The sequence below is a fragment of the Falco biarmicus genome, chromosome 2 (assembly GCF_023638135.1).
Source record: "Falco biarmicus isolate bFalBia1 chromosome 2, bFalBia1.pri, whole genome shotgun sequence".
Classification (NCBI taxonomy): Eukaryota; Metazoa; Chordata; class Aves; order Falconiformes; family Falconidae; genus Falco; species Falco biarmicus.
Genome location: NC_079289.1, coordinates 3,920,743 through 3,945,106, shown reverse-complemented (window position 1 = coordinate 3,945,106; position 24,364 = coordinate 3,920,743). Strand labels below are relative to the sequence as shown.

General features: G+C 43.9%; 1 protein-coding gene across 4 annotated transcripts; it reads left to right on the top strand.

The window, feature by feature from the left end:
• The first annotated feature begins 795 nt into the window (after positions 1-795).
• Positions 796-23,736, top strand: LRRC32 (leucine rich repeat containing 32). 4 transcript variants are annotated; one of them, XM_056329423.1, is made up of 3 exons: positions 796-1,166; positions 10,201-10,291; positions 14,854-23,736. In XM_056329423.1, the coding sequence occupies exons 2-3, from the start codon at positions 10,205-10,207 to the stop codon at positions 16,792-16,794; spliced, it is 2,028 nt and encodes a 675-aa protein (XP_056185398.1). In that variant the 5' UTR covers positions 796-1,166; positions 10,201-10,204; the 3' UTR covers positions 16,795-23,736. The 4 variants fall into 4 exon arrangements, with proteins under 4 accessions (XP_056185398.1, XP_056185397.1, XP_056185396.1 ...); XM_056329422.1 differs by having other exon boundaries at positions 10,198-10,291; XM_056329421.1 differs by lacking the exon at positions 796-1,166 and adding an exon at positions 2,652-5,924.
• Positions 23,737-24,364: the final 628 nt, after the last annotated feature.

The following is a 24,364-nucleotide window of genomic DNA, read 5'->3' as shown; positions in this document are numbered from 1 at the left end:
ACACAATGCCGAAGCCAAGGTCACTCAGTGGAGGTGCTGCTCATGCACCTAGGGAGAAGATGGGAGGTTTGCAGTGGTCCCCGGTGCCTGTGAGAGCTCCCTGGTGGGGTGGCCCCGGGGAGGTCAAGTCCTGGCTTGGCAAGACTCGGTTTGGTCCTAAGACACCGTTCAGGCAAAACCCTATCGAAGGTTTGTACTCCTGCGAACTAACACATGGAGCCAGTGGACACCTGCCCGGGTATCAGGAGATTTCTGGGCAGAAGAAAAGGGCAACGTGCACGTCTCCCACTGATTTACACAAGAGCATCGCTTCTGAAATAAAAGGGAGTTTAACACCCAAGGAGAAAAAATCCATCCCATTGCCCTTTTTAGAAGGCATTTACGTTATTACCTATTCAAGCATTAAATTGAATTTATCCTTTCCCCCAAGGGTGAATTTGGCCATCCCACTGCTGTGCCACAGTGATACACCTGAGCTGTTGGGACATCAAACGCGACGTGTTTGCAATGCTTCCCTCTGACATGCCCCTTTCCTGCACACCCCATCCCGCACAGACCTGGAGTTTAGGGTTTGCAGCTAGCTAGGTCCCCGTGATTTACCCCAGCCCCAAGAACCTGCAGGTCCGTGTGGCTGAAAGCACACGCTCACATCTGTGGGACAGGCACGGCAAACTTCAGAGACAAGCACGTGTCCCCGAAGCCTGCAGAGGGGATTTTTTTTGTGGTATTCGCAGACTGTTTCATGTGTCAATACGAGAGGAGTGTAATTACCAGCTGAGAAACTGCAGGAAATAAGCCAAGGTTGAATGAACGAAATGGAAAATAAAGAGAAGCTCAGAGGACACACACATTTTAAAACTATTACGGAGGTATGTATTCACGTGCTCATGGGAGCCTGGGAATATATAAGAGCTCATGACTGCGAAGGAATGAATTCAAGGACCAGTCTATGGGGAGTATTTTTTTTCCCTGTGACTTCAAACTTCTCTCGGAGCTCGCAGAGTTTTAGTCAGCTGGCATGCAACAGAGGTACGACTTCCCCAAGGAAACTCTTCCTCGGCTTACGCTGGGAAGGCTGCTGGGAGAGTCCGGGAGGCAGAAGGCTGCAAGCAGAGGCGAAACCTCCTCCTCCTCCTCCTCCTCCTCCTCCTCCAGCCACAGAGCAGGTACGTGGAGACGTGCGCGAGACAGGGAGCCTGCTGGAAAGTTGAGCTTTCGGCTGCCGGAGAGATGGGGGCTCTGGTGGCTTAGAGGTGCAGCCTTTAAAAATAACACAGATGAGGAAGGTACCATATAAATAAAATATACTGTGTTTATGAATAGGCTGAGGAACTGGCTAAACACATTGTGCAGATAGCTCTATCCACACAGCTGTATATTTAATCCATCAGGGACTGCAACGAGTTAGATCCTTTACGTTAAGGAGGCACCGGCTAGTTTATAACAGTACAGTTGTCATGTGCCTGCTTTCTTATTATTCTCTGTGTTTACAGTAATGGAAGATGGAGCGATGTGGTTAGGGTTTTTTCTCTTTCTTCACAGGACTTTAGTCTATTTATGGTGTTACTGCATTATAGCATGCTGAACCGGGAGTGCCGCAGAGATCAGCATTGTGCGCTGATTAAGTACTGCTTGCCCAGCTCTCTGACACTGAATCCTAGTACAGCCTTGGGCAAATCACATAGACCCCGGGCAAAATGGGCAAAATGCTGTTTAGCTCATCTGCTCTTCTTGCTATCAGAGCTGTCATTGAACTCTCTCTGTTGGAGACAAGGTGTGAGATGGCAGGGTTATTTTTCTGCTCTTGAGATCCTGACAGCTTGAATGTCACCTTGGGTGAACGGTGACTTACTGATAGTGTTTAGCTGCATCTGGACTGTTATCACGAGGAATTAAAGTTTAGACTTTTAGACTTTAAAACTTTAGTAGTTTTAGAAAATACTAGTTTATATAAAAGTCACAGACAATTTTCTAAAACCAAACCCTGTTGTATTTTTGATAAAAGTACAAATATGTTTCCCTTGAATAGAAGCCAGTTTGGCTTTCCACAAGAGTGGAAATTTGTTTTTTTAAGATGCAATCATTTCAACTTTAAAATCATGTTATTACTCTAAAATGCTGAAACCCTTTAATTTTCAATAAGAAAAATTCACAGTCAGTCATCTCTTTTTAAAGCAGATGGTTAGAGCTTAGTGACTGTATTAGTGCTTGGCCTTTTACTAATAAAATGATGGATGGATTCAAGGGGAGGTATCAGTATCGTGCAGTTCAAATCTATCAGAAATAATTCTCCTCACTTCATTGTATCTGCTGTTGGATCATATAAATTGAGCACACTATTTCTCAAACACTGACTCCACTGTCACTAAAAGAAAAACTGCTGAATTAAAAGCCGATTTTTCTTTTTCTTTTTGCTGCGCTTAGATTAAAGCTGGTGAGAAAAGATTCTCTTTTGGTTCCTGACTTTGAGTTTCTCCAGGAATTTTGTTCTCCAGGGAGAGAATTTCATGTTCAGATAGTTTAATCTGCAAATGCCAGTATGTGTCACTTTTTGTTGATGGAGGTGTTTTCATTTTCCCATCTGCTGCTGTCCCTTCACCCAGCCCCTCACTCACAAAGTCTCCAGGCTGGTGAGTTTCATGCAATTCTCATTCACTTACATTTTCTCTCCTGGAGAAAAAAAAGTGAATAAAGTAGGGGAACTGGTTAAACCCTGTGTGCCCAATTAATCAGAAACAATTTGGCTGGGGGGAAATGCTGTTGGCTGAACACCTGATAGAGGTGCATGTGGAGAGAGGACAGAGAAAGAAGGTAGCAGCTTCAAAAGATGGGAGAAAAGCCATGCTGGGATTACAGGAGATGGAGAAGTCCTTATTTTGATGTGTAGACTTGCCACTAGAGAGGCAGGAGTCTGCATGTGCCCACGGGAGACCAAGCACAGTGCAGATGGCATGAGCAAAACTAACTGGGAGAAGCAGCTCCTGGAGATGCCGTAGGGTCTCAAGAGCTGGAGCTATGCCTCCTTCTCAAAGGCTGGGGCTCGGGATGGCATGGGCTATTTATTTTTAATAGGGTTAATATTAATGTTATCTCCAGCTCCCTGGTGGGATGAATCACCAGGGAGTTATTCCAGTCGAAAAGGAGCAAGACTTGCCCCGCTCCTGCCCTTGCGGTTCAGACCCACTTTCTAAGGCGGGAGTTTGTTTTGTTTATTTCTCTGGCAAGTCTTATTTGACACAGGACTCAACCCAAAAGCAGTGCCTTAGAAAGCAGCAGCGTTACGGATGGACAGACTCCAAAAGGTCTGGAGGTTCAAGACACATAATCGTCAAGACATATTCTTGTTTATCTGAAACCCTTGGGAACCTGCAGCAGATTACGGACCAGTTTGTGAGAGCCAGCGGCTGGGATTTGCTTTTCCTTCTTGCTTGGGGCCATGCTGGGAAGGGGGTTTGGAGGAGAGGAGAGGCCTGATGAGGTGCCCCTGACTTCAGGTGACGTGGGGTGAAATCCAGCTGAAGTTCACAGAAACTGAGCAGGCAGCGATTGGTGAGGAGACCACAGGAAAATCAGGAATGGCCTGATTTCAGTCACAGGTGCAAACCCTTTGGCATCAGTGGGAAGGGACAGCCCTTGCTCTTTTGTGCTGCTGGGCAAAAGAGCTTGATTCTCCAATCTGCCTGATGGAGATGACCCAATCTGTATGATGGAGGTGACCTTTGCTCTGCAGATGTGGCTATCAGGCATACACCATGCTAATGTTTCAACAACACATTAAGGTGTAAACAGCTGGGTAGCCCAAAGCACAAAAAAACCCCGAAAATGGGATGTCAGCCAAATGCTTTACGGGCTTTGAAACTATATTTGCTGTCAGATACCCTTTAAGGAAAGGGCACAGATGATAAGGACAGTGCTGATCTTTCCCAGTGCAGTTGGTGTCCTCTAAGGCTGTGGTTTTAATGAATAAAAGTCCTGAGCAGCAGAATCAGTGCATGCCCTTCCCTCCTGCTTTGGCATTTGTTTCTGTCCAGGCTTTCTTCACAGTTCATCTGGCACAGCTGCTTGGGCACTCGGTAGAACAGCTTGAGGAACAGAGCTGGAGTTTTAAAAAGCACAACGAACAAAACCCCTGCTATTTTTACCCCTGCAAATCCAAACTTCCTGAAGAACACTCAACATCCAGGTGTAGAAAAATGTGAGGCTGCAATCATCCAGGACACTCACTGTTCTTCATTACAGGCATGATGTTTGTATTTAATCTCCAAATTGAATCAAAATATCCTATTTTTTTAAAAAAAAGAGCAGTATTTTTCTTTATCTGAAGACCTCGAATATTTGAGGTTTTCCTTGTGAAAGTGTCTGTGAGTTGCAATGGCTATTGCACGCTGCTGACTAGGCAAACTCTAAACTCAGAGCATCCAAAGGGCATTTAAACCTCTGGGCACCACCAGCCATCCCCAGCTTCAGCATGAGTTTCCTGCTTTTACCCCAAGGGGATTGCAGATGGAGGGCTTGTCCCAAGGGAGCATGCCAAAGGGATCAAGTGTAAACCAGCACTGCAGTCAGCTCCAACCAAGGGAAGCTCAAGAAACTACGTGCTTAGGGGCAGTTGATCAAAGCTTGTCTGATGAGAGCCCAGTCAAGGGGAACTCACCCAGGGCTGGGATAATCTCGCTGGCTGACTCTTCTCCTGAGAGCTAAGTGTGGCTTTTTCTATCCATTGCACCTAATCGAGCCCTCTCCTGCCCACACGCATACTGCCGCCTCCTAGTAACATCTATGCCTCTCATTTCAGGGAGCATTGCAAAGCAAACGAGATGCTGAGAGCCCAGCTCTTTGGCGTATTATTTTAGCCATGGGAAAAATGCATTGCAACAGTTCAGGCTTGTGCGGTTGGGAGAAAGCAACAGAGAAGTCTGTGTAAAGGTGGGGTTTCTAGAAGCAGGACTTAATTAGCCAAAGGAAGTGAGGAAACCAACAATTAGATAGCTGCTCCAGCCCTAGAGGGCAGCACAAAATAATAAATAAAACGTTGAACTCGGGCAACGTGAAATCATCTAAAGCGCCACTTTTGCAGTGGGAATTTTTCCTAGCAGGTCCGATGGATTCAGCACTATGCACTTACTGCTAAAAATGCAGCAGCCCATCCGGGTTTTCGGACTCCTCTGCCTTTACCAAGGCCCGTAATTCCTGCTTTGTGCCATGAAAACCCTTCAAGTCAGGTGCCTTGTAGTGGCACTGGACCCCCATCCTGCCAGCACACTGATTAGTAGGACCACAGCAGAGAGAAAGAGTTATTTCTTCCAGGACAGGTTTCCAGATTCTGGGTTTTCTCAGCTGTGAATTTTAAACTTTTAATCCTCAAGCCACGTTTTCCTAAAGATGCAGAGAGTGATTTAGGTGCAGGGATAGGAGGCTGCAACCCTCCAGGAATGTAACTCACAGACACAAAACCCTAAAGTAAACGCTCCGCCTTGCACCGCGCAGGCAGCTAAACAATGGCATCAGCAACGATAAGTCACTTACTCCCCTGAGCAAACTCGTGGCCCGATCCTGATGGTTTCTCTGGCAAAACTCCCCCTGTTTCTCAACGCCTGCCCCAAGCAAGGGCTCCAGGATGTCACACAGTAGCTGACTCCGTCCAGAGCACAGCGGTGGCTAGGACCCAGCAAGAGCCTGGAGAGGAGTCCGGAGGAAGACAAGGAACATAATTTAAAGCAGACACTGTCCCAAATAAGGTTATTTCCCTGAAAATGCCTTTGTTCTAAAGTTACGAGTGAGCCTCTTGGCATCCTGAATGGGTGAAAGTGAAGCTGAAGAACAATTTCATCGGTACCAGGACTGAACCGGTTTTGAAGAGCTGGATATGCTTTTTAAAGACATGATAAGCAGTGTTTGGGGATGCGAGAAACCCTTGAAACAAGGTAAATGTGATATCTTCACGCTTTTTAACTCTGAAGGCTCTAACTTACTAGTAAAGTCCTGTGTGAAAAAGGATCAGACCCTGGGGAGTCTGGTTTGTGTTTTCTGTATTCTTTTGTATTTAACCTCTCTTTGGCACAGGAGAACGTCTCTGTTAATTGTCTCAGCAGTAACAAAAATTACCTTCGGGGGAAATTTGGAAGGTGCTGCTGTTGTTAGCTACAGGCAACATCTATGAAGTGGTTTCAGGGTTAATATTGCAATAGAGATGGAGGCAAATACTGTTCTGGAGTGGGAACTGGGCAAACTGGGTTTAAACTCTGATTATTCCATGATTTCAAATGTGTCTTGAGACAAATCACTGCTCTTCTCTGCCTTTGCCCTCCCGTCTCTTAAGAGGGTAAGCTGACACGTTTTGGGTACCATCCTTTTTCTAGATGCTAAACTATTTGACCAACTTCATAAGACTCCTTGGAAGTGTTATTCACTGAAATCACCTACATTTTTCAGCTGGGGATGGGGATGGGTGATTTTGAAGTACCTGGATGGAAAGCTGTGACTCTGAATGGGATTCAGAGCTTGATCTGAGGTATGCTGGGATATTTTATCACAGCTGCCAGTGAGAGCAAACTGGCACCAAGCATGAAGCTGCTGCAGCTCTGGGAAAGCCTCACAGCAATAAAAGCTCCTTTGGGTCGAGTTGCTGCTACTGCTGCTCCCGGACTGTTTTTGTAAGCTGTGGTTTGAGACACCATTGCCAGTGCCATCAGGCAGGGCTTAGCAGTGATGCTTTCTGACACCAGGGCAATGGGGGTCCTGTTGAGCCCTGAGCTCTGCACTGGGAGGGTGGGGGGTGGGGCGGGGGGAGGGGTGGTGCAGGTGAGGCCTGAGAACTTCCCAGAAAGCAGAGAGGAGGGAGACACAGTGCTGCATCATTCTAGGCATTGCTGAGGAGGGTCTAAAGGTTGTCCAGGGAAAAACTAGGCAGGAAAAGCTCCTCAGCTGGACAGCAGAACTGAAAACCACCTTGGGAAGGGAATCTCTATGAGCAAGGAGGTTGTGCTGTACCATGAGGAGCGGCTGACCCTTCTCTGGATGGAGTCTGTGAGGTCTCATGTTGGAAGAGACCACTATGTCCTAGTGCTTCAGTGTGTGGCAGCCACCTTAGAAACACCCCTAGGGACAGCACCCTTGATTACTAAAGATCCGTCTTACACAGCAAGCCATTAAATCACATTTTTGTGTTTAAATACACCCATTTCCCAGTTGCTTTATAAACTTACAATTTAGGAAGTTTCAAAGCATGTAAAGACATTGGATTGTGTCAGGTTTATTATTTAAGAAGCAAAGGCACCATTTTTTGCACTGGCAGTGTGACAAGAGAAGACATCACGGAGCACACGGGATGCACGCTGTCCATCAGGGTGGTGCCCTGTTGTGGGTAATATCCATGGAGACTTCCTCAGCTAAATTCATTGGATCTAAACAGAAACAATTTCCATTTGAGGGCTCTGAGTAAAGCCTTGTAATCATCGGTATGTTTGTCTTTTCTCTCAATTCCAGCAAACTAATACCCAAACAATAAAACTCATTTTCTCTTCCTTAGAGGAGGCACCCACTCCTCTAAGCCTGAGAAATAAGGAACAGAGTGGAAACGACAGAGATGTTATAGATTGTGGTATCGCAACTCCTCCTTCCATAGGATGATTCTGGCATATCTTGCAAACATTAATTAAAAGGGTTGAAAATGAATACTCTTAGTCTTGTTTTAGAGGAGAGGACCAGACTTCTGATCTTGCTGCTGAGCCCCAAAGACCAACTCCAAGCTCTTTCACCCTGGTGTCCCCGATCATCATCCATCACTAATTCTTTCCATGAACTGGAAGGAATGTGCAATATGAAAACAGAGTAGCTGTGGTCTAAGCCTCCCTAGTTTCTCTCTTGCTAGGACACAACTCTCTCCTCTGGTTGGGAAGTGGAGGGATGGGCAGGTTCCCACAGTGAACCTGTTGGTATTGCTGTTTAGCAATTGCCGTTGCTGTGCGCAAGCATGGCCATCAGCTGCATCCCTCAAACAGTGGCTACGCGGAGGGATGTCCACCAGCTGGGAATGATCCCATCTCTTTTGGTTCCAGCCTCCCAATGCTCTGTGCATTCTGAAGCCACTAAGTAATGGTATGTTGATGCAGGATTTTGGTAGCACATGTGCATGGGATTGGCGGGCATTTGGAGCTTGCCAGATATAGGCCTGCTCCCGGAAAACTTGAGAGCAGTGCTAGCTAAGCACACTGCTGCATGGTTTCCAGTTGGGAGTTAGCGAGTGCCTCGCTGGCTCTGGATGTGGGCAGGACCAGCTCAGATCTGCCTGCAAGAAGCCATACAAATACAGACAGATTCGGCATGTTTGCAACAGAGGCTATCATAACGAAGTGATATCTGGAGCTCACATCAGTAGTGACCAGAGACAGAGACCTCATTAGTGTCCATCTAGAAACAAGCTGTTTGAAGGACAGATGTTTTCCCTTGGCTTCGTTTGCATTTTTCTCCCATTGCCCAGTGACAGGCCTCCCAGTGTTGTTTGCTCCTTTTGCAGTTATTTCTATACTGTTTTCTGGAGTGCTTTGCAAACAGTTAAACTCTGATGAATTCTTTGTTTCACACAAACCCATTCCTTTTTATATCTTTCTCTTTGTAAGGCATCTGCTTTTGAATGTATTTAAAATGTATTTAAAAGCCTGCCCAGAATACCTGGGATGTATAAAATGGAAAACTAGCATTTGGGCAAAAAGTTCTCCATCCATTTTTTAAGCTGTTTATATAAATTCAACAAACCTGGATGGATGTATAAGAGCTCTTTGACACTCTGGGATGAGAGGAGTGGAAAATGTTGTGGATGGAAAATGAAACTGTTCCCAGTGCTTGTTTCTGTGCAGCACCCATCCTCTTTGCTCAGGACTGAATGGAGAAACTGTACCAGCAGCACACCTTGGATACTGCAAAAAGAAACATCAGGTGCTTGTAGCGGGTAACTCTCTGTTAAGGGGAACAGAAGCACCCATCTGCTGGCCTGACAGGGAAGCACATGAGGAGTGCTGCCTTCTGGGAGCTAAGATCCCAGATATTGTGGAGAGGGTACCACAACTTGTCAAAAGCATGGACTGCTATCTTCTGCCACTCTTCCCTGTGGGCACAAATGACACCGCAAAGCAGAACCTGGGCAGAATCAAGGAATACTATAAAGCCCTGGGGATGCAAATGAAAAATGTTGGTGCCCACCATTTGATTTTCCATCTTACCAGCGAAAGGAAAGGGTGCAGCCAGAAGTGGACATATAATGCACATCAACTTCTCGCTTTGCAGCTGGTGCCATCGTGAGGGGTTTGGCTTCTATGACAATGGGACATTCTTTGACTATAGCCTGTTAGGGAGGGCTGGGATCCATCTGTTTAGAAGAGGCAAGGGAAACTTAAGAGGAAAGGCTGAGAGAACTGGGCCTGTTTAGCCTAGAGAAGAGAAGACAGAGAGGGGATTTTATCAATGCCTACAAATATCTCAACGGTGACTGTCAGGAGGATGAGGCCAGGCTCTTTTCAGCGGTGCCCAGCAACAGGACAAGGGGCAACGGGCACAAACTGCAACACAGGAACTTCCATCCGAATACTTCTTTACTGTGAGGGTGATGGAGCATTGGGACAGGCTGCCCAGAGAGGCTGTGGGGTCTCCTCTGGAAACATTCAAACCCTCCTGGACATGGCTCTGTGCAATCTGCTCTAGGACAGCCTGCTGTAGCAGGATGTCAGTCTAGATGATCTCCAGAGGTCCCTTCCAACCCCAAACTTTCTGTGATTTTGTGATAAGACACCCCAAAACTCCACCCCAGTTTAAAGTATCTAAGCTCTTATGGGGAGAGTGATGGTAATTTGGTCTTCAGTGATCATCTTGCTCCATCATGCCAGACACACTGCCCAGCTAATCATCTGGACTTCATTGGGTGGCCTGAGTATCATCTAAGTAGCAGCTGAAATCACACCGGGACCATCCCATGAAATGCCTTGAACCTTCCTTTCAGGTCCTCATACAAATCTCTCTTTTTCCCACCAGGCTCAAAGGGATGCAAAGTACATAGGTAGGTTGTGAGTGCTGTAGGCTCAGAGATGGGTTAAATTATTGTACTACTTGCGTGCTGCTTCATGTTAGACAATGTTCTGGTGCCAGCTTTCGCATGTATCGACCACTGTGTCACTTATGAAATCTAACCATAATTACTTTTACCAGCAGAACCATGAAACTGTACGTCATCTTCTTCCTGGCAGTGGTGAACAGAGGGACCGCTAACCATCAGCCCACAAAGGGGATGTCCTGTGAAATGGTAAGGCTGTGTCCCTGCTCAGGCCCCTTGAGATCTGGATGGGGTTGGACCTCACTTGTTACAGGCACTACACAAATAGCTATGGTCTCTGAGAAGGGAAACTCCCCAGGCCCAGGCCCAGGGTCTCTGTGATGGCAGAGGTGGGCTTTGCTGGCTTATTGGGTGCTCAGCAGGCTGTTCTCAGGCTGTGTCCTCGTAGTGACAGCACATGAAAGGGCAGGGGAAAAGAAGGATCATTATCTCAGTTTTTTTATAAGAGGGAGCTGGTTAAAGGACATTTGACCTGATTTCATCAAGACTGTACAGGGATTCTGTGGCTCAGACAGAGGAAGAACTTAGACGAAAATCAACTCCTTTACATTACACCTAAGTGCTTTGTGCTTTAAATACATCTATACCAGCCCTTTTGTAATAACAGGGAGACTGACCTCCTCTGCCCTAACACAACATTGCTGCCAGGGCAGTCACACCTGATTTCTGCTTGAGATAATAGAAGTGACAAAGCCTCTTGCTCCAGTACAAAATTTGGTCCTTGATTTTTTGCAAGCACCTGGTGCAATATTATAAATGTTATTCACATCTGAACTTTTCCCCTTCCCTATCCAAGTGCTTCTGACTGTAACAGGCTGTTTAAAAATACTTTTTTTTTTTTCCTGAATGTTGAAGCTGTTCAGCACAAATCCTCAAGAATTTCCAAAATAGGAAAAAAAATAATTTGCTAGCTGTACACATCTCCCTTATGGGACTCATTCCATTCCTGCCCACCCTGCCGTATTGCTGCACTTCCTGAATTCCAAAGAAATTAAGACCTAGTATATATAAAGATCTTGGGAAGGTGGCTGGGTAGCTCAGTTCATTGGCTGAAAATGGAAGACTGATGAAGCCACTGTAAACATGACAGCTTGGATCCCATGTATCATAGTCACATGAAGGCTGGGTGAGACACACAATAATCCAAGCAGATTTGTCCTGTCCTGTTTCTTGATGGGTCACAGATCAGGCTGATTGCTTAGAAATAAACACATGATTGTTTCCACCACTCCACTGTAAACTGCTTCTATCAAGCCAACAGCCCAAGGTTCTATGCAACTAGGCTGGGATAAATTTGCCCCCAACAGAAAACACATTGCAGTCGAGGGCTGGGATGCTCGTCTGGTATAAATTAACAGCTCAGCATCACTAATGTCGGTGTTGATCATCTTCTTTCACTGGGTATTTCGTCCAATGGAAGAAGGAGGGTGTAAATCCAAACACAGCTTAAATAAAGAGGGAGCTACTGGATTAGCTGATGGGTCCATTGAGAGTCCTGGTTACTTCACTTGATTGTTTTTCATTACAGCCTTGCTGTTTTACATGGTAAAATTTCATCCCAGATACCATGGAAGAGGCAGGAGTCAGAAACCTTCTCTGACACCATTAGTGCTCCTGTTGTTAAACCAAGGTCTTGTAAAAGAGGTTTTAGGAAGTAAACAGTCCCTACCAAACCCCTGACGTGGGAGTGAGCTGCACTGATGATACAAGTTACTCCACATCTACCTGTTTGTGAGACAACAAGGCATAGCTTAAATGTCAGGAGGTTCTTCCTAATTCACATTGCCAAGGAGAGGGGCTTCAACTAGTCCATGTTTTACCTCCCAAAGAAAGATATTTCTGCTAATTCATGTTAACTGGCAAAGGAGGCACTATAATTTATAGAACAGAAGCAGATATAGAACAGATTTTAGCAAATTATGTCTTACCTTGCTTTGAGGTGATACAAGAGCATGGGCATAACTGGTCATCATAGGTCAGCTGATATGTGGTACCTGGGCAAATTGCTAAGGTTTGGTGGTCTAACCAAGGGTACTTGGGCAGCTCTTCTAGAGGATGGGTATGGACGCCTTGCAAGTGGAAGTCAGTGCCAAGTGGCTCCACCCAAAATTCTTAAGTTCAAGTTCTCATGAGTAGAGATATAGGAGAAAACAAGTGGAGGCTTGGATCCAGCTGCTTTGTTTGTAGGGCTCTTCCCAAGCTGGGTGACAATTTCCACCCAGTGCTAAGCAGTGAAGAACTGGAGTCAGAATCCAAATGATGCTCAACTTTTGAGCTGTTGGGTCATTTTTTTGCCAGCACCTGAAAAGACCAGCTGCTCCCCATCTTGCAGTACTTCTTTCCAATGGACTTCAAACAAACCAGTGGCAGCAGTGGCAGAGGTGATGAAGACAGGACATGAGACTGGCAAAAACCTCTTTTCCAGCCTCAGGCTGCCAACCCACTGGGCTGTGGGATGGGAGGAGGGAAGATGCACACAAACAGATTCTGTTTGTTCCATCCCACTGAGATGTGCTTCATCTTTTCTTCCTAGTGCTGATGAGAATAAAATTCATGCAGTTTGAGCCTTGGGGGGACAAAAAATGGTGCAGAACAGACTAGATGAGAAATTCAGTGAGGATCAAAATAGTCGGTGAAAAGGAATGAAAGTTGTTTTTTTTTAAAAAGGGACAGGAAATGTTATAGGATTAACTGGCAGACAGTGGGAGGTATAGATTTTATCAGTCCCTTTTATCATTGGGAGGGTTCAGTGGATGCAGATTAAAGGGCCAGTCCTGCAAGGTACCTGATGAACTGGGACTGACCTCTCCCCCATCAGCTTCAGTGAAAACCAGCTGACTGGCATCAACGGGAATTGGATCAGGACTTTGTTAAGATGCTGGGTGCCCAGAGGGAGTGGAGGGTGCTCAACATTTGTTGACATCTGGCTCAAAGCGTGGGAAGAAACCTGGCATCTGCCTTAGGCTGAAAAGGGGCTACTACTTTTTCACTCTGGATTTTTGTATCTTTCCAGCTTCTCTGTCTTCCACAAACCAAGCAAGAAGAGACTTCCTGCTCTATTATTTGGAGCTAAGTCTGACTCTGTGCACAGTTCAGCTCAAAAGAAGCAATTCTACAGTGGCTTTCCAGGCAAGAAATAAAGTCAGGGAGAAGCCATAAAATTCCCTTCTCCTTTTTTCTAGTTTGTTTACCTAGGGGCAATTTGAATGAGTTGGAGGGGGAAAAGGAAGGGGTTCAGGTTTTAATATGCCATTTACTTTGGATCTTTGGGAAAGATGTATCATGGGAAGGACTGCAGAGCAGCCTGCGTATATCTAGGGTTTGGATGCGCATTTACACTTTTCTGGCACATTTTTGTGTGGTGTCCAAAACACACATGATGCAAAAGAGGTTCACAAAATGCTGAGTGTTCCCTCATTTCTAAACAGGCCTGCCACTTCATTCACCTAAAGTTCACATGAAACAGATGGTTATTAATATTTTTCACTTTTAATGTTTTTTTTTAATGTCTGAAAGGCTTTGCGTCATGGAATCTGGATTCTGCTTCTCCACAGAAGTTAAGATTCAACAGATTTTTTTCTTTCTTGTCTTTCTGATCTTTCTACAAACAGTATATGACCTACGCACCCAAATACATTCATAACAAGAGTTTTCCTCCAGTGAATTAAATGCTGCCTAAGCCTTTCACATTCCACTTCCTCCTGATGCTGTATGTTTTCCTTAATAACAAAATACAGCTTAACATTTATGCAAGGATGATTATGTTCATGTTTCCAATGTTTCTTATGAACGCACACTCCAAAATTTGCTCTGGACACAGTTTGGGTCCTAGGATCAATGAAACAGTCATGCATCTAGAAGATGAATTTGACTTTGACACTTGGGTTTTTTTCTCTTCCCTGCTGCTGAGAATTGGACTGAAAAGGCATGACCCTCACTGCACATCACAGCTTTCTTCCTCTCAAAATCTGGTTTTAAACAATTTGTCCTTTCCATGTGGTATCAGAGGTGTCTTGTGTGGGTGGTTTCGTAAGGTGTGCTCCCCATACAAGGAGAATGGAACTGTTGCCTTAGGAAAAGGATAAGCATGGATGGTAAAAGCAGGAAGAGTTTGGAGATTTGCATCAGAAATGTTTCGGTTGTTGAATGGCTCATTCAGTTAAAGATGCATTGCTTAATTAAGCCAAGGCTAAAGGAAGACATGATCAAATATTTGAGGGTGTGACTAAGGAGACATAGGTTTTGTACTATAGAATCCTTATACGTTGCTCCACCTCCTAGCTACAGGACCTATGCTGCCAACGAGTGAAGCCCTTCCAAGTACTATTTACTATTGCAAGTAGAGCTTGCAAAATCTAATACAGTGATGAAGCTGAGAAAATTAAACATCAGAACAAAAGTGAGGAAAAGGTGCTTGATTGCAATGGAAAGAGGGCAAAACTCTTTCAGTTGGGACTATTAAAATGAGCCTGGGAGAAATGTACAGAAAAGAGAATATTTAGTGGCTATCTCATGCAGATGAAACTCTACTGTTGTAAGTCAGAAATGTCTTTAAAATGAAATAAGTGTTAATAGCTGCAAGGAAGCATTAGAATTGTTGTTCTTGCCATCTGAACACTCAGAGAAAGCAGTGTGATCAGTGTTTCAGAAGAAGGATCTGCCTGGATGCTGAATGTTATTTTCTTTATATTTCATGCAAAGATGTTTTTCATTTGTCAAGTGACAACCCCTTTTCTCTCTCTTTCTGGCAGGTCAACTTGCAGGCATTTTGCCACAACAAAGACCTCCACCAGATCCCTCATGAGCTCCATCCGAACATAAACAAAATAGATCTGTCTGGAAATCTGATTCAAAGCATCCCTGAAATGCCGTCATCATTTTACACTTCCCTCCAGTGCCTGGATTTAAGCTCTAACCAGATAAGTTTCATCATGCCTGGAGTCTTTGCACACATGACAAGTTTGCTGGAAATAAATTTAGCCTACAATCACTTATATGAACTTGCTCAGAATGGGACAGAGGGGATTGGACTTCTACCCAAGGTGGAAATACTGGACTTGTCCCACAACAGTCTGTACAATGGGATGGCTGAGTATTTCATTAAACAAGCTCCAGCACTGCGGTATCTTTCCTTGGCAGACAACAGTATTATAATGATATCACACAAGATGTTTCAGGGATCTCCCAACCTTGTGGAGATAGATCTTCAGAGTAATATCATAATGGAAATAGAAGAAGGTGCTTTTGAGACTCTAGTGAACCTTTCCAAACTCAATCTCTCCATGAATTCCATTACTTGCATCTCTGATTTCAACCTCAGGCAGCTGGAGATACTTGACCTTAGCAGGAATAGCATTGAGACCTTCCACACCACAAAGTCAGATGATGAATATAGCTTAAGATGTTTGGATCTGAGTGAAAACAAACTGTTTCAGTTCCCAGTCTTCCCCCAGGTAAACAAGTTGGTAACTCTGAATTTATCAAAGAATTTAATCCAGTTTACTGCTGAATCCTCTCATAATCAAATGGACTATATGGAAAATGAATGGCTAGATGCTTCTTTTCATCTTCTTGATCAGAAGCAAAGCAGAAACAAAAGTTCTCTTTATTTATCCCACCTTGTATATTTAGACTTAAGTTATAATGAAATCAAATCCATTCCGGATGAGTTCTTTGAATCAATGTTGTCCCTTCACACCCTTAATCTCAGTAAAAACTGTCTTCAGGCGTTTTCAGTAACTTATGACAGTGCATTGACCTCCCTAACTGTCCTTGACTTGAGCTATAATGCTTTGCAGAACCTTCTCCTAGATGCTGGCACTTTGTCAAATTTGAAGGAGCTCTATATTCAAAGCAACCATCTTCAGACCCTGCAATTTAATATCTTCTCAAGTCTTCCTAGCCTCAGACTGCTTAATCTACAGAGCAATAATATCAGCCTTTGCAGCATGTACTCAGGATTAGCTAAGCAAAGACTTGCTGGAGAGCAAAGCGGTTGTGTATCATTTGTTGATTCTCCCAGTCTTCAGTACTTGTACCTAGCCGACAACATGCTGAACATCCTACCAGCGTACACCTTCTACAAGACTTCTCTGGTTGTCTTGGACCTCTCCATAAACCCCGGACTGAAAATAGAAGTTAAAGCATTATCAGGACTGGAAAAGTCTCTGGAATATTTGTACTTACATGGCAATAGCCTGACAGATTTAAATATTGACTTGCCTTGTTTTAGTCACCTTAAACATTTAAACCTCTCTGAAAATCAGCTGAACTGGCTGCCAAAGTGGGGTAGTGACTCTCCACTGGAAGTTCTGGACCTACGGAACAATAGGTTTAGTACATTACAGAACAGCAATATTTTAGCATTAGAAAACTCACTTAAAAACTTGTATCTCACTGGGAATCCACTCAGCTGCTGTGGAAACATCTGGCTTTCATCAATGATCCAGAACAAAAATGTCCAGATCCCCAATGTGGAGCACTTAACGTGCCAGCACACTCAGAACTTCAGGTACCAGGAAGAGATGCACATTGGGAACATTAGACCAGAAGACTGTGAAAAAGAGGATCTGAAGAAAATCAATTTCCTTATTATATTAACATTTGTGTTGGTTTTATCTGTGATCATCATTGGCGTGGGTTCATTCTTTTGCTTCCGCAGGCAAAACTTTAGCCATCAGTTTAAAGCATAGGAACACAAAATGCCTTGAAAACCGAAGAAATCAGGTGCTACACTGCCAGTGTGTAGAAATGAAGGGTAAAATTCTCATCTTTGATTTTTAACTGTGGACGTTAAGGCAGTTTCAAAGTGCCCCTGAACTGCACCAGTATGCTGCTCTGGGTTGCAGGGACTGGAAGGAGAATTTGCCATGTTTTGCACTTGCTTCATTCACAAGCAGATCTGCTTAAAACATTTATACCATGGTAGAAGAGGCCACTGTAAAGTCCTGCTGTTGTTTCAAAGGATGTGTGATTTAAACCAGATCAAAAGAAAACAGCCTCTAAGGTCTTGAGACCTTTCACTAAGCTCAAAGATATTTTGTGATGTCACCTTCACAGAAAGACTTTATGAAAACTGAGCATTGCAACTGATTCACCTTTTTATGACAGTCATTGATGACATCAACTTAGTAGGAAAGCCCTTCTCAAAGTTATGTACCCCGATGAGATATTTCGATTTGGTCTGAGCTTTGCTTTTTCCTAACTGGTTAGCTCCTAACCCTTCTTAAACTGAAATCATACAAAACTATGCCAGGGCAGGCCAAAATACAATCTTTCACTCCTTGAAGTTGGTTGCAAATCTCCCATGAGTTCCAAAACAATGAGGATTTAGCTAAAAAAGAAAATTACAGTTTGTGTCTCAATGCTGCCTTTTAGAAAATCCACGGCTGACGATAGGAACCAAATGGGTTCCTTGGTGGTAGGAACCTCTTTGGATACCTCCCTTTGCTCACAGTGTGTTGCTCCAGCCACGGTGGCAAGACATGAGAGGTAGATGAGGTCAACTAGTCTTGGCACTTAGTACCCACGAGGGATGTAAGAGAAATCTCAGGCATGAAACAGCTGCACTATACCTTACCCAGATCTGCTCAGAAGGTTACAGGTCCACAGTTCAACTCAAAGAGGAGAAATTTGCCCCTCACGTGCAATACATATTTAACTGGGTTTAATGTGAAGAAATTCATCTCTGGGGTGAATGATTTTTAAAAGAAAAATCTTGGAGAATGAATTTCAGCCAGCTAACATTGGACTGAAATGTTTGTATTTCTAAGGAAAACTGTTGGGAGTTCACTGCATACAGTTACGTTTCAATGCAAAAGAACAATATATCTATTTTTAAAGGTCACAGGAGGTTAGACAGCAAAAAGGTTTTTTAAGGATAGTGGTGCAAAACACTACACAGGGAACCTAGTCCTGGGCCATTATTGAGATCAGATGTCCACTATCTTTCCTTAAAAAGATTTTATGGTCTAGAGGATTGGCTGCAAAAAAAGTTATGTAGGACCTCATTCTGTGATGGGTTCAACATGTCCACGCTGCTGCGCTGCTAAAAGCTGACACTGACATATGTCCCATACTTTGACATGGCAAAGTCACCCTTTTGAAAAAAAAGCTCACCAAAAGTGGGAGCCTGACCTACTAACAGGGTTCAACGGCTTCGAAAGGAGCTATATCAGGTGTTCTGTTAAAGCCAGGAACTGTACGTTAAGGCACATAAGGCAAATAGAGGTCAGACCAAAACCTGTCCGGGTAAATAACTCAGAGACAAATTGCTGCTTCATTTCTGTTTATTCCAGCTAGTGAATGTCCAAATTAACACACTACAAAAAGGTGTATAATTCTATTTTTAAAGCAGTTATGTAAGGAACTGGCTGGTAGTTTTCATCGTGGAATTTTGTACAATAAAAACACCTTTGAATTTTATAAAAAGCACAGGGTTGTGAATATATTAAAGCACCAGCTTGGAATGCTCCACAGATGAAAAGCTATGTCTTCCTATTTTTCTACGGTGTGCAGATCTCACTTTAGACCTTTAGCCTCTGGTCCTGAAGAAGGGACGCCTGCTCCATATCTTAGACTACAACCAATGGAGAACAAGGAGATCTACTCAAGGCGTAGGCAAGCATTTGCACAAACCGTCAGCAGCAATAGGGTCTGATCTAATGCCTCCAAGAGCCAACAAAACTCGTTGGGTCTAGCCCTTATTCTTGTACTCGAAAGGATGCACAAGCAGAAATCCCAGGGATTAGCTGGAAGCCTGATGCTGAAGTTTGTCGGCTTTTCCTTTAGTGTGAAAGCAAGCTGAGCTGTACACCCAGACACAGGCTAATTTAGCCACACACCGAGTTCATGCCTTTTGTGTCAAGCATGGCAAGATTATATCTTCTTCTGAGAGCCAATATTAGCTTGGCTGCCATGCCTGGAATTAGTTAATAACCTGATGACAGAGCCAAACCTATTTAATTAACAGTATTAATACTGCTTTTGTTTGGCTCTACAAAAAGGAAGTGCTTGTTATTACTAAACATCTGGGACTAATTAGACTTCCATTAACTTCCCTGGGAGCAGAAACAGCTTTCTCGAGGAATAAGCCTCAGGAGTAAAACACAGCATGGCTCATTTAGATTTCTCCGTTAGCAGCATAAGCAACCAAGAAGTGACACGAGCCCTCTCCAGCCAACTATTATTCTGGATAGGATGAGGAGCATGAGGGAAAGAAAACAGCGAAGAGAGGGAAAACAGGGAGAAATGGGAGCTTGCTATGATATTATTCCTCAAAATAGAGGTATGCAGATGACAGCCCCAACTCTTGCCTCCCCTGTCTGCTGGTGTGCCTAGAAGCAGCCCCAACACCAAAGTACGTGATCCTGCATCAAACATAGCTGTTAATCAACATCACACATCCTTCTGTCAGTTCGCCCCATTGTCCTAATAGGCTGGCATGATTCAGGCTGTTTTGACTGTAATTTTGCAACTAAAATTTATACCCTCATTCCTTGCTTTTTCATAAAGTCCTTGCAACAGCCTCTGTTGATGCAAAGAAAGCTCATGCTGCTAAGCAAGGAGTATCATTCTAGGATTCTGGGATACATAGCAGAACATGTGGGACTTATGCAGCCTATGCAAACTTTTTTTAAAAAAAATTGTTGCATGCAACAAGTGGCTTCCTTTGCAACTGTTTGCATGGGACAGGACAATAGGTCTCCCTCAAATATTTCCTACCACAGCTTGCTGCGGTTTGTTCCCCAAAACAATCTTCTGCAGTGGAATCAAATAGATATAAGTACTGGAAGCACTAGAAACACTCCCAGAGAGAGTCCCTAAAGGTTCAGCAAGTCATGACTCATGTTGGCCATCCACGGAAAGCCAAGCCTCAGTTTTCAAAGGCGTTGGCTCTTCCTGCAAAGCCAAGACAACACAATACCCTAGCAGAGTACCAGAGCCTCTGGTTGCAGACCTCTCTGCAGGGACTCTGCTCAGCCCTGAACTAGCCAGGGTGGATTAGTATAAAACACAGTAAGTGCCTCCTAGGAGTAAGTGCCTCTGAAACGGAGCCCAGAACATTTGCTTTCCTATTCCTATCCATTCCCCATGCCATTCAGTACCCTCTTAATTGCCTGGGAAGAAACAAACCAAAACCACAACCTGAATTTCCTGTATCCCCACAGAAGAGAAAAACATGTCTTACCATGCAAGGCAAGGTATCCTCTGGCCATATCTATTATTTTCCATAAACAACTGCCTATTCTGTTTGTGCACACATGTGCAATGCACAGACGCACGCAGCCTAGTATAAGAAACACATCACTTCGGGATTAGCTTTGTTTAACCTAAATTAGAACAGCCTGTACTAAATGATCTTCTATAATAACAAACAGCCTGTGGTGCTGGTGCCTGTGGATTCCTATTTCATGCATGTCCTTGTGCAGAAATTTGGTCAAGATTTTCAAAAGTGATCAGTGATTCATTTCAGATGCCTAGATTTGCAGCCTGCATCTCACCAATCCTGAAACGTCTGATTTTCTAGAAAACTGAGTCCATCTCCTCTCACAACTAAGGCTCTGTAGTATGTCTTATACAAGCCCCAGAAAAAAGTGATATTGTCCAGATGTATATATAATTCTTTCACTTACTCCTTTCTAATGATAGTTGCCTGCTCTGTTAGAGCTGTGTTGAGCATCTGGAGAGCTGAAATACAGCAAAGCTACCCACCAACACGTCCTCTGCCCTATAGTCTGCTCTCAGATAGACCAAGTTAGATATCTCCTCCCTCACAGAGCCATCATTCACCTTCTGTTGCAGCTTAATTTGAGTGAAAGAGGAAAATTATCTATAAGGAAAGAACAAAAATTAAGTCCAGAGTCTGCAGCTTTCCAGCAACGCTGCAACTATGCAGCCAGAGCAGATTTTGGTTCATGGATTGATGAAGGTCCAAACAGATTTTTCCAAGAAAAAAGAGGAAAGGGGGATGAGAAGAGTTGAGAGCCATCAGAGAGCTCAGGGTGAGCAATGGGAAAAGGAGAAAACAAAGTTTTAGTGTAATTCCCTCCAAACAGTGGAGAGCTGAAAATTCTCCAGAGGAACAGGTGGTAATAGGTACCTACCCACCTCTCCCCAGGCCAGGAGGTCAGAGGAGATCTGTGGAGCTTCAGCCCATTTCTTGTAGTGGAAAAGTGAGGAGAGAGCCTAGGAAACAGATTACAGAGGAGGAGAAATCAAAGCTGATAGAAGTGAAAAAGGGAAGGGAAATGGGGAAGAGAAGAGGGGTTTAGTACAATTCAGCTCTTTATGAGGTGTGACTGAGAAGTGTAACTGTAAACTGAAGAGCATCCGAGAGAGAGGGATGGGAAAAGCTTTGCAAAGAGGCAGTGAGAGCTGAGCTGTGCAGAGCAGAGGGAGACACAGGTACCTTGGCTAGGCAACATGCTAGCTGCCTGTGAATATGTGACACGTGAGCAGAGGTGGACATCAGCTCATGAGGGTTGACAAACAGAAATATATAGTAACCAGGGAAACAGGGTGAAAACTAAATGGGAGGGAAAAGAGACTGAATAAGCACAGAAGAACTTTCCAAGGAGGGCCCGTCGGTCTGTGCAACATTCTTTCACAAGCAAAGACATTTGGAGGCTGATGCAACATGACACTAAACAAAATTTTGGCAAATATAAGGGAACAGTCCTGCAACTCTGGGAGAGTCACTTTTCTCCCAAGCTATTGATCATTGCTCTTCTGTCTTATTGCAGAGCCAAGTTAGTTCCACAGATTTCCTCCTCCTGCCCATTTCTAGAAGTCATTGCATCAAAGACACATATTTTCCAGTTCATAAGCAGTATTCTTCATGAAGAAACATTCTGGAAGGTGACAACAGAAGAGATTCCTCTCTACAGTTTCTGACTTCCCCAGAAAATGGAGTGGAGAGGGGACTCCACAGCGCCAGAGACCAGGCCAGAGAAGGAGAGAAACCCATTTTCAGGCAGGAAAATTTCCTTCACCAAGGAGAAGGTTTGGGACAGGCAGCTGGGCAGGAAGCGTGGTGTGGGGAGAACAGAAGGGGAATAAGCACAGCTAAACCAGGAATTTGGAAGACAAATATGGAAGGAATGGTGAGGATTAAAGCAGGAGCAGAAGCAGAGAGTGCAGCAATACAGGGCAGAAATAAAGGAAAGGAAGGGTGCACACCACTTTAAGCAACATTTCTGTACTTAAGCTGATGGGACAGAACCTTTGCCGTATTTGTGGATGACTCCAGATGGAGCAGTGGTTGATACGTTGGAGGCAGAGCTGCTATTCAGAGGTACCTTCTACGTCAGAGCAATGGTCTGACAGAAACTTCATGACGATCAGCAAAGACCTGCATCTTGGACAGAACAAGCTCATGCAACACTCCAGGTGAGGGACAAGATGACTGCAAAGCAGCTTTGCAGAAGAGGACCTGAGGGTCTGGGTCGACAACAAGTTGTCCATGAATCACCATCATGCCCTAGTGACAATGAAATCCAGCTGCATATTGAGATGTATTTGCAAAAGCTTAGAAAGTCAAGAGGCACTGTTATTCCCCTCTCTTTGGCAGATCTAACACCACACACATCTGGTTGCTGTGTCCAGCTGTGGGCCTCCCAGTGCAAGGGAGATACTGACAAACTGGAGTGAGTCCAGCAGAGGCCACCAAGATGGTCAGGGGGCTGGGGCATATGATAATTGAGAAAGGGATGGAGGGAACTAGGCTTGTTCAGCCTGGAGAAGAGAAAGTTTTGGAGGGAAAATCTTTTGTCAATACTGAAAGGGCAGTTACAAAGAAGACAACATTAGCCCTCCCAGGAGTATTGAGTTAAAGGACAAGATGCAACTGCTGAGAGTTGCAACCTGGAAAGTTCAGATTGAACGTAAGGAAAAAATTCTTCATAATGAGAAAGGTCAAACTCTGGAAAATCCTCGGAGATTTTCAAAACTTTTTAGGGCAAGGCCCTGAGCAACCACTTTCTGACATTGAAGTTGTCCTTTGTTTGATCAGGGAGCTGGAATGGAGCTCTCCAAAGGCCCCTTCCAACCTGAATTACTCTCTGAACCTTCGCCAGAGAAGAATGGGTCACATACTTTGGTGAGGAATAGAGTAGCAGAGAAACTTCTGAGCAACAGAGTCTGTTAGTGGTATCTAGTCCCTGCACTGAAGCTGCGGAAGGGATTTGGCAGTAGAAGTGTCCAGAGAGATGGCAAAAGGTGTTGATGATGTCCTGTGTGGGCAGAGTTAGTCAAATCGTGGAAGTCTGAGTTCACATAATATTTTGGGTTGGCGGATTTTTTTCATTTTTATAGCTCAAAATAAAAATTACTTTTTCCAAAATTTTCTGTGAAAATCCTGAAAAACGTGAAGTTGGGAAACATTTGCTTTGTAAGGCCAGAGCTTCAGTTTGAATTAGGTATTCCCACTGCAGTAAACACATTCTCAAAAAAAAATTTATTGCAACATCCAGTTTGCTTTTACTATCTTTGTTCAAGAGAAGATGAAGAAATGTTTGATTCGGCTAATGCTAAATAACGTGGTCCCCAATTATCACTAAAACAAAACAAAGCAAGACAAAAGAAAATAAAACCAAAATGTTAGGCTGCTGAAACTATACAAGTCTTTTCATGTCTTAACACATCGAGTAGTGCTGTGAAACAGGAAGAATATAAAATAAAATAATGGCAGTAACCTTTTGAAAATCCAGAATAGAATTCTGAGGCAAGATTTTATTTCAAAAACATTTTTTATTGTAAAACTTCCTTCCATCATGAGTACTCATATCATAATTCCTGCTTTTTAAAGAATATTTACAAGTTTTATGACCCTAGTGCCTTTCACTTTAAAATGTTGTAACAAAAAATTCTGGCAAGAAACATAGATTGAAGAGTTTCAAACCCCCAGCTTCATTAATTGTTGCTTATTCTTGGAAAAAGCTCTTTGTAACAGACATTAGCATATGTTTCTTGCCTTACATATGTGATTCAAGACCATATGTTTCATCTAATCTGTCCCTCATGTTTCACCACAGACATCAGGCAAGTTGTTGCATTGCTGAACTGGACCCATCACCCCTGAATCGAGCTCCTTGTCTGTTTGGGAAGAATGATGCCCAGTGAGGTGAAAGGCCAGAAAAGGATTTGGGTGCTTTAATTGCCACTTTAGGTATTTAAGTCCAAAATCTAAATTTTTACAGTCCATGTTCAGATGCTGATTCTTCTGTCTGGTGCCTAAAGCCTGCAGAGGACTATGTTTAATGG

Bases quoted from the DNA above. Each gene is read 5' to 3' on its own strand.
- LRRC32 (XM_056329420.1), top strand. From the start codon at position 5,902: ATGCGAGAAACCCTTGAAACAAG. The intron at 5,925-10,197 runs GTAAATGTGATA...TACTTTTACCAG, and splicing joins CGAGAAACCCTTGAAACAAG to CAGAACCATGAAACTGTACG. The intron at 10,292-14,853 runs GTAAGGCTGTGT...TCTTTCTGGCAG, and splicing joins AGGGGATGTCCTGTGAAATG to GTCAACTTGCAGGCATTTTG.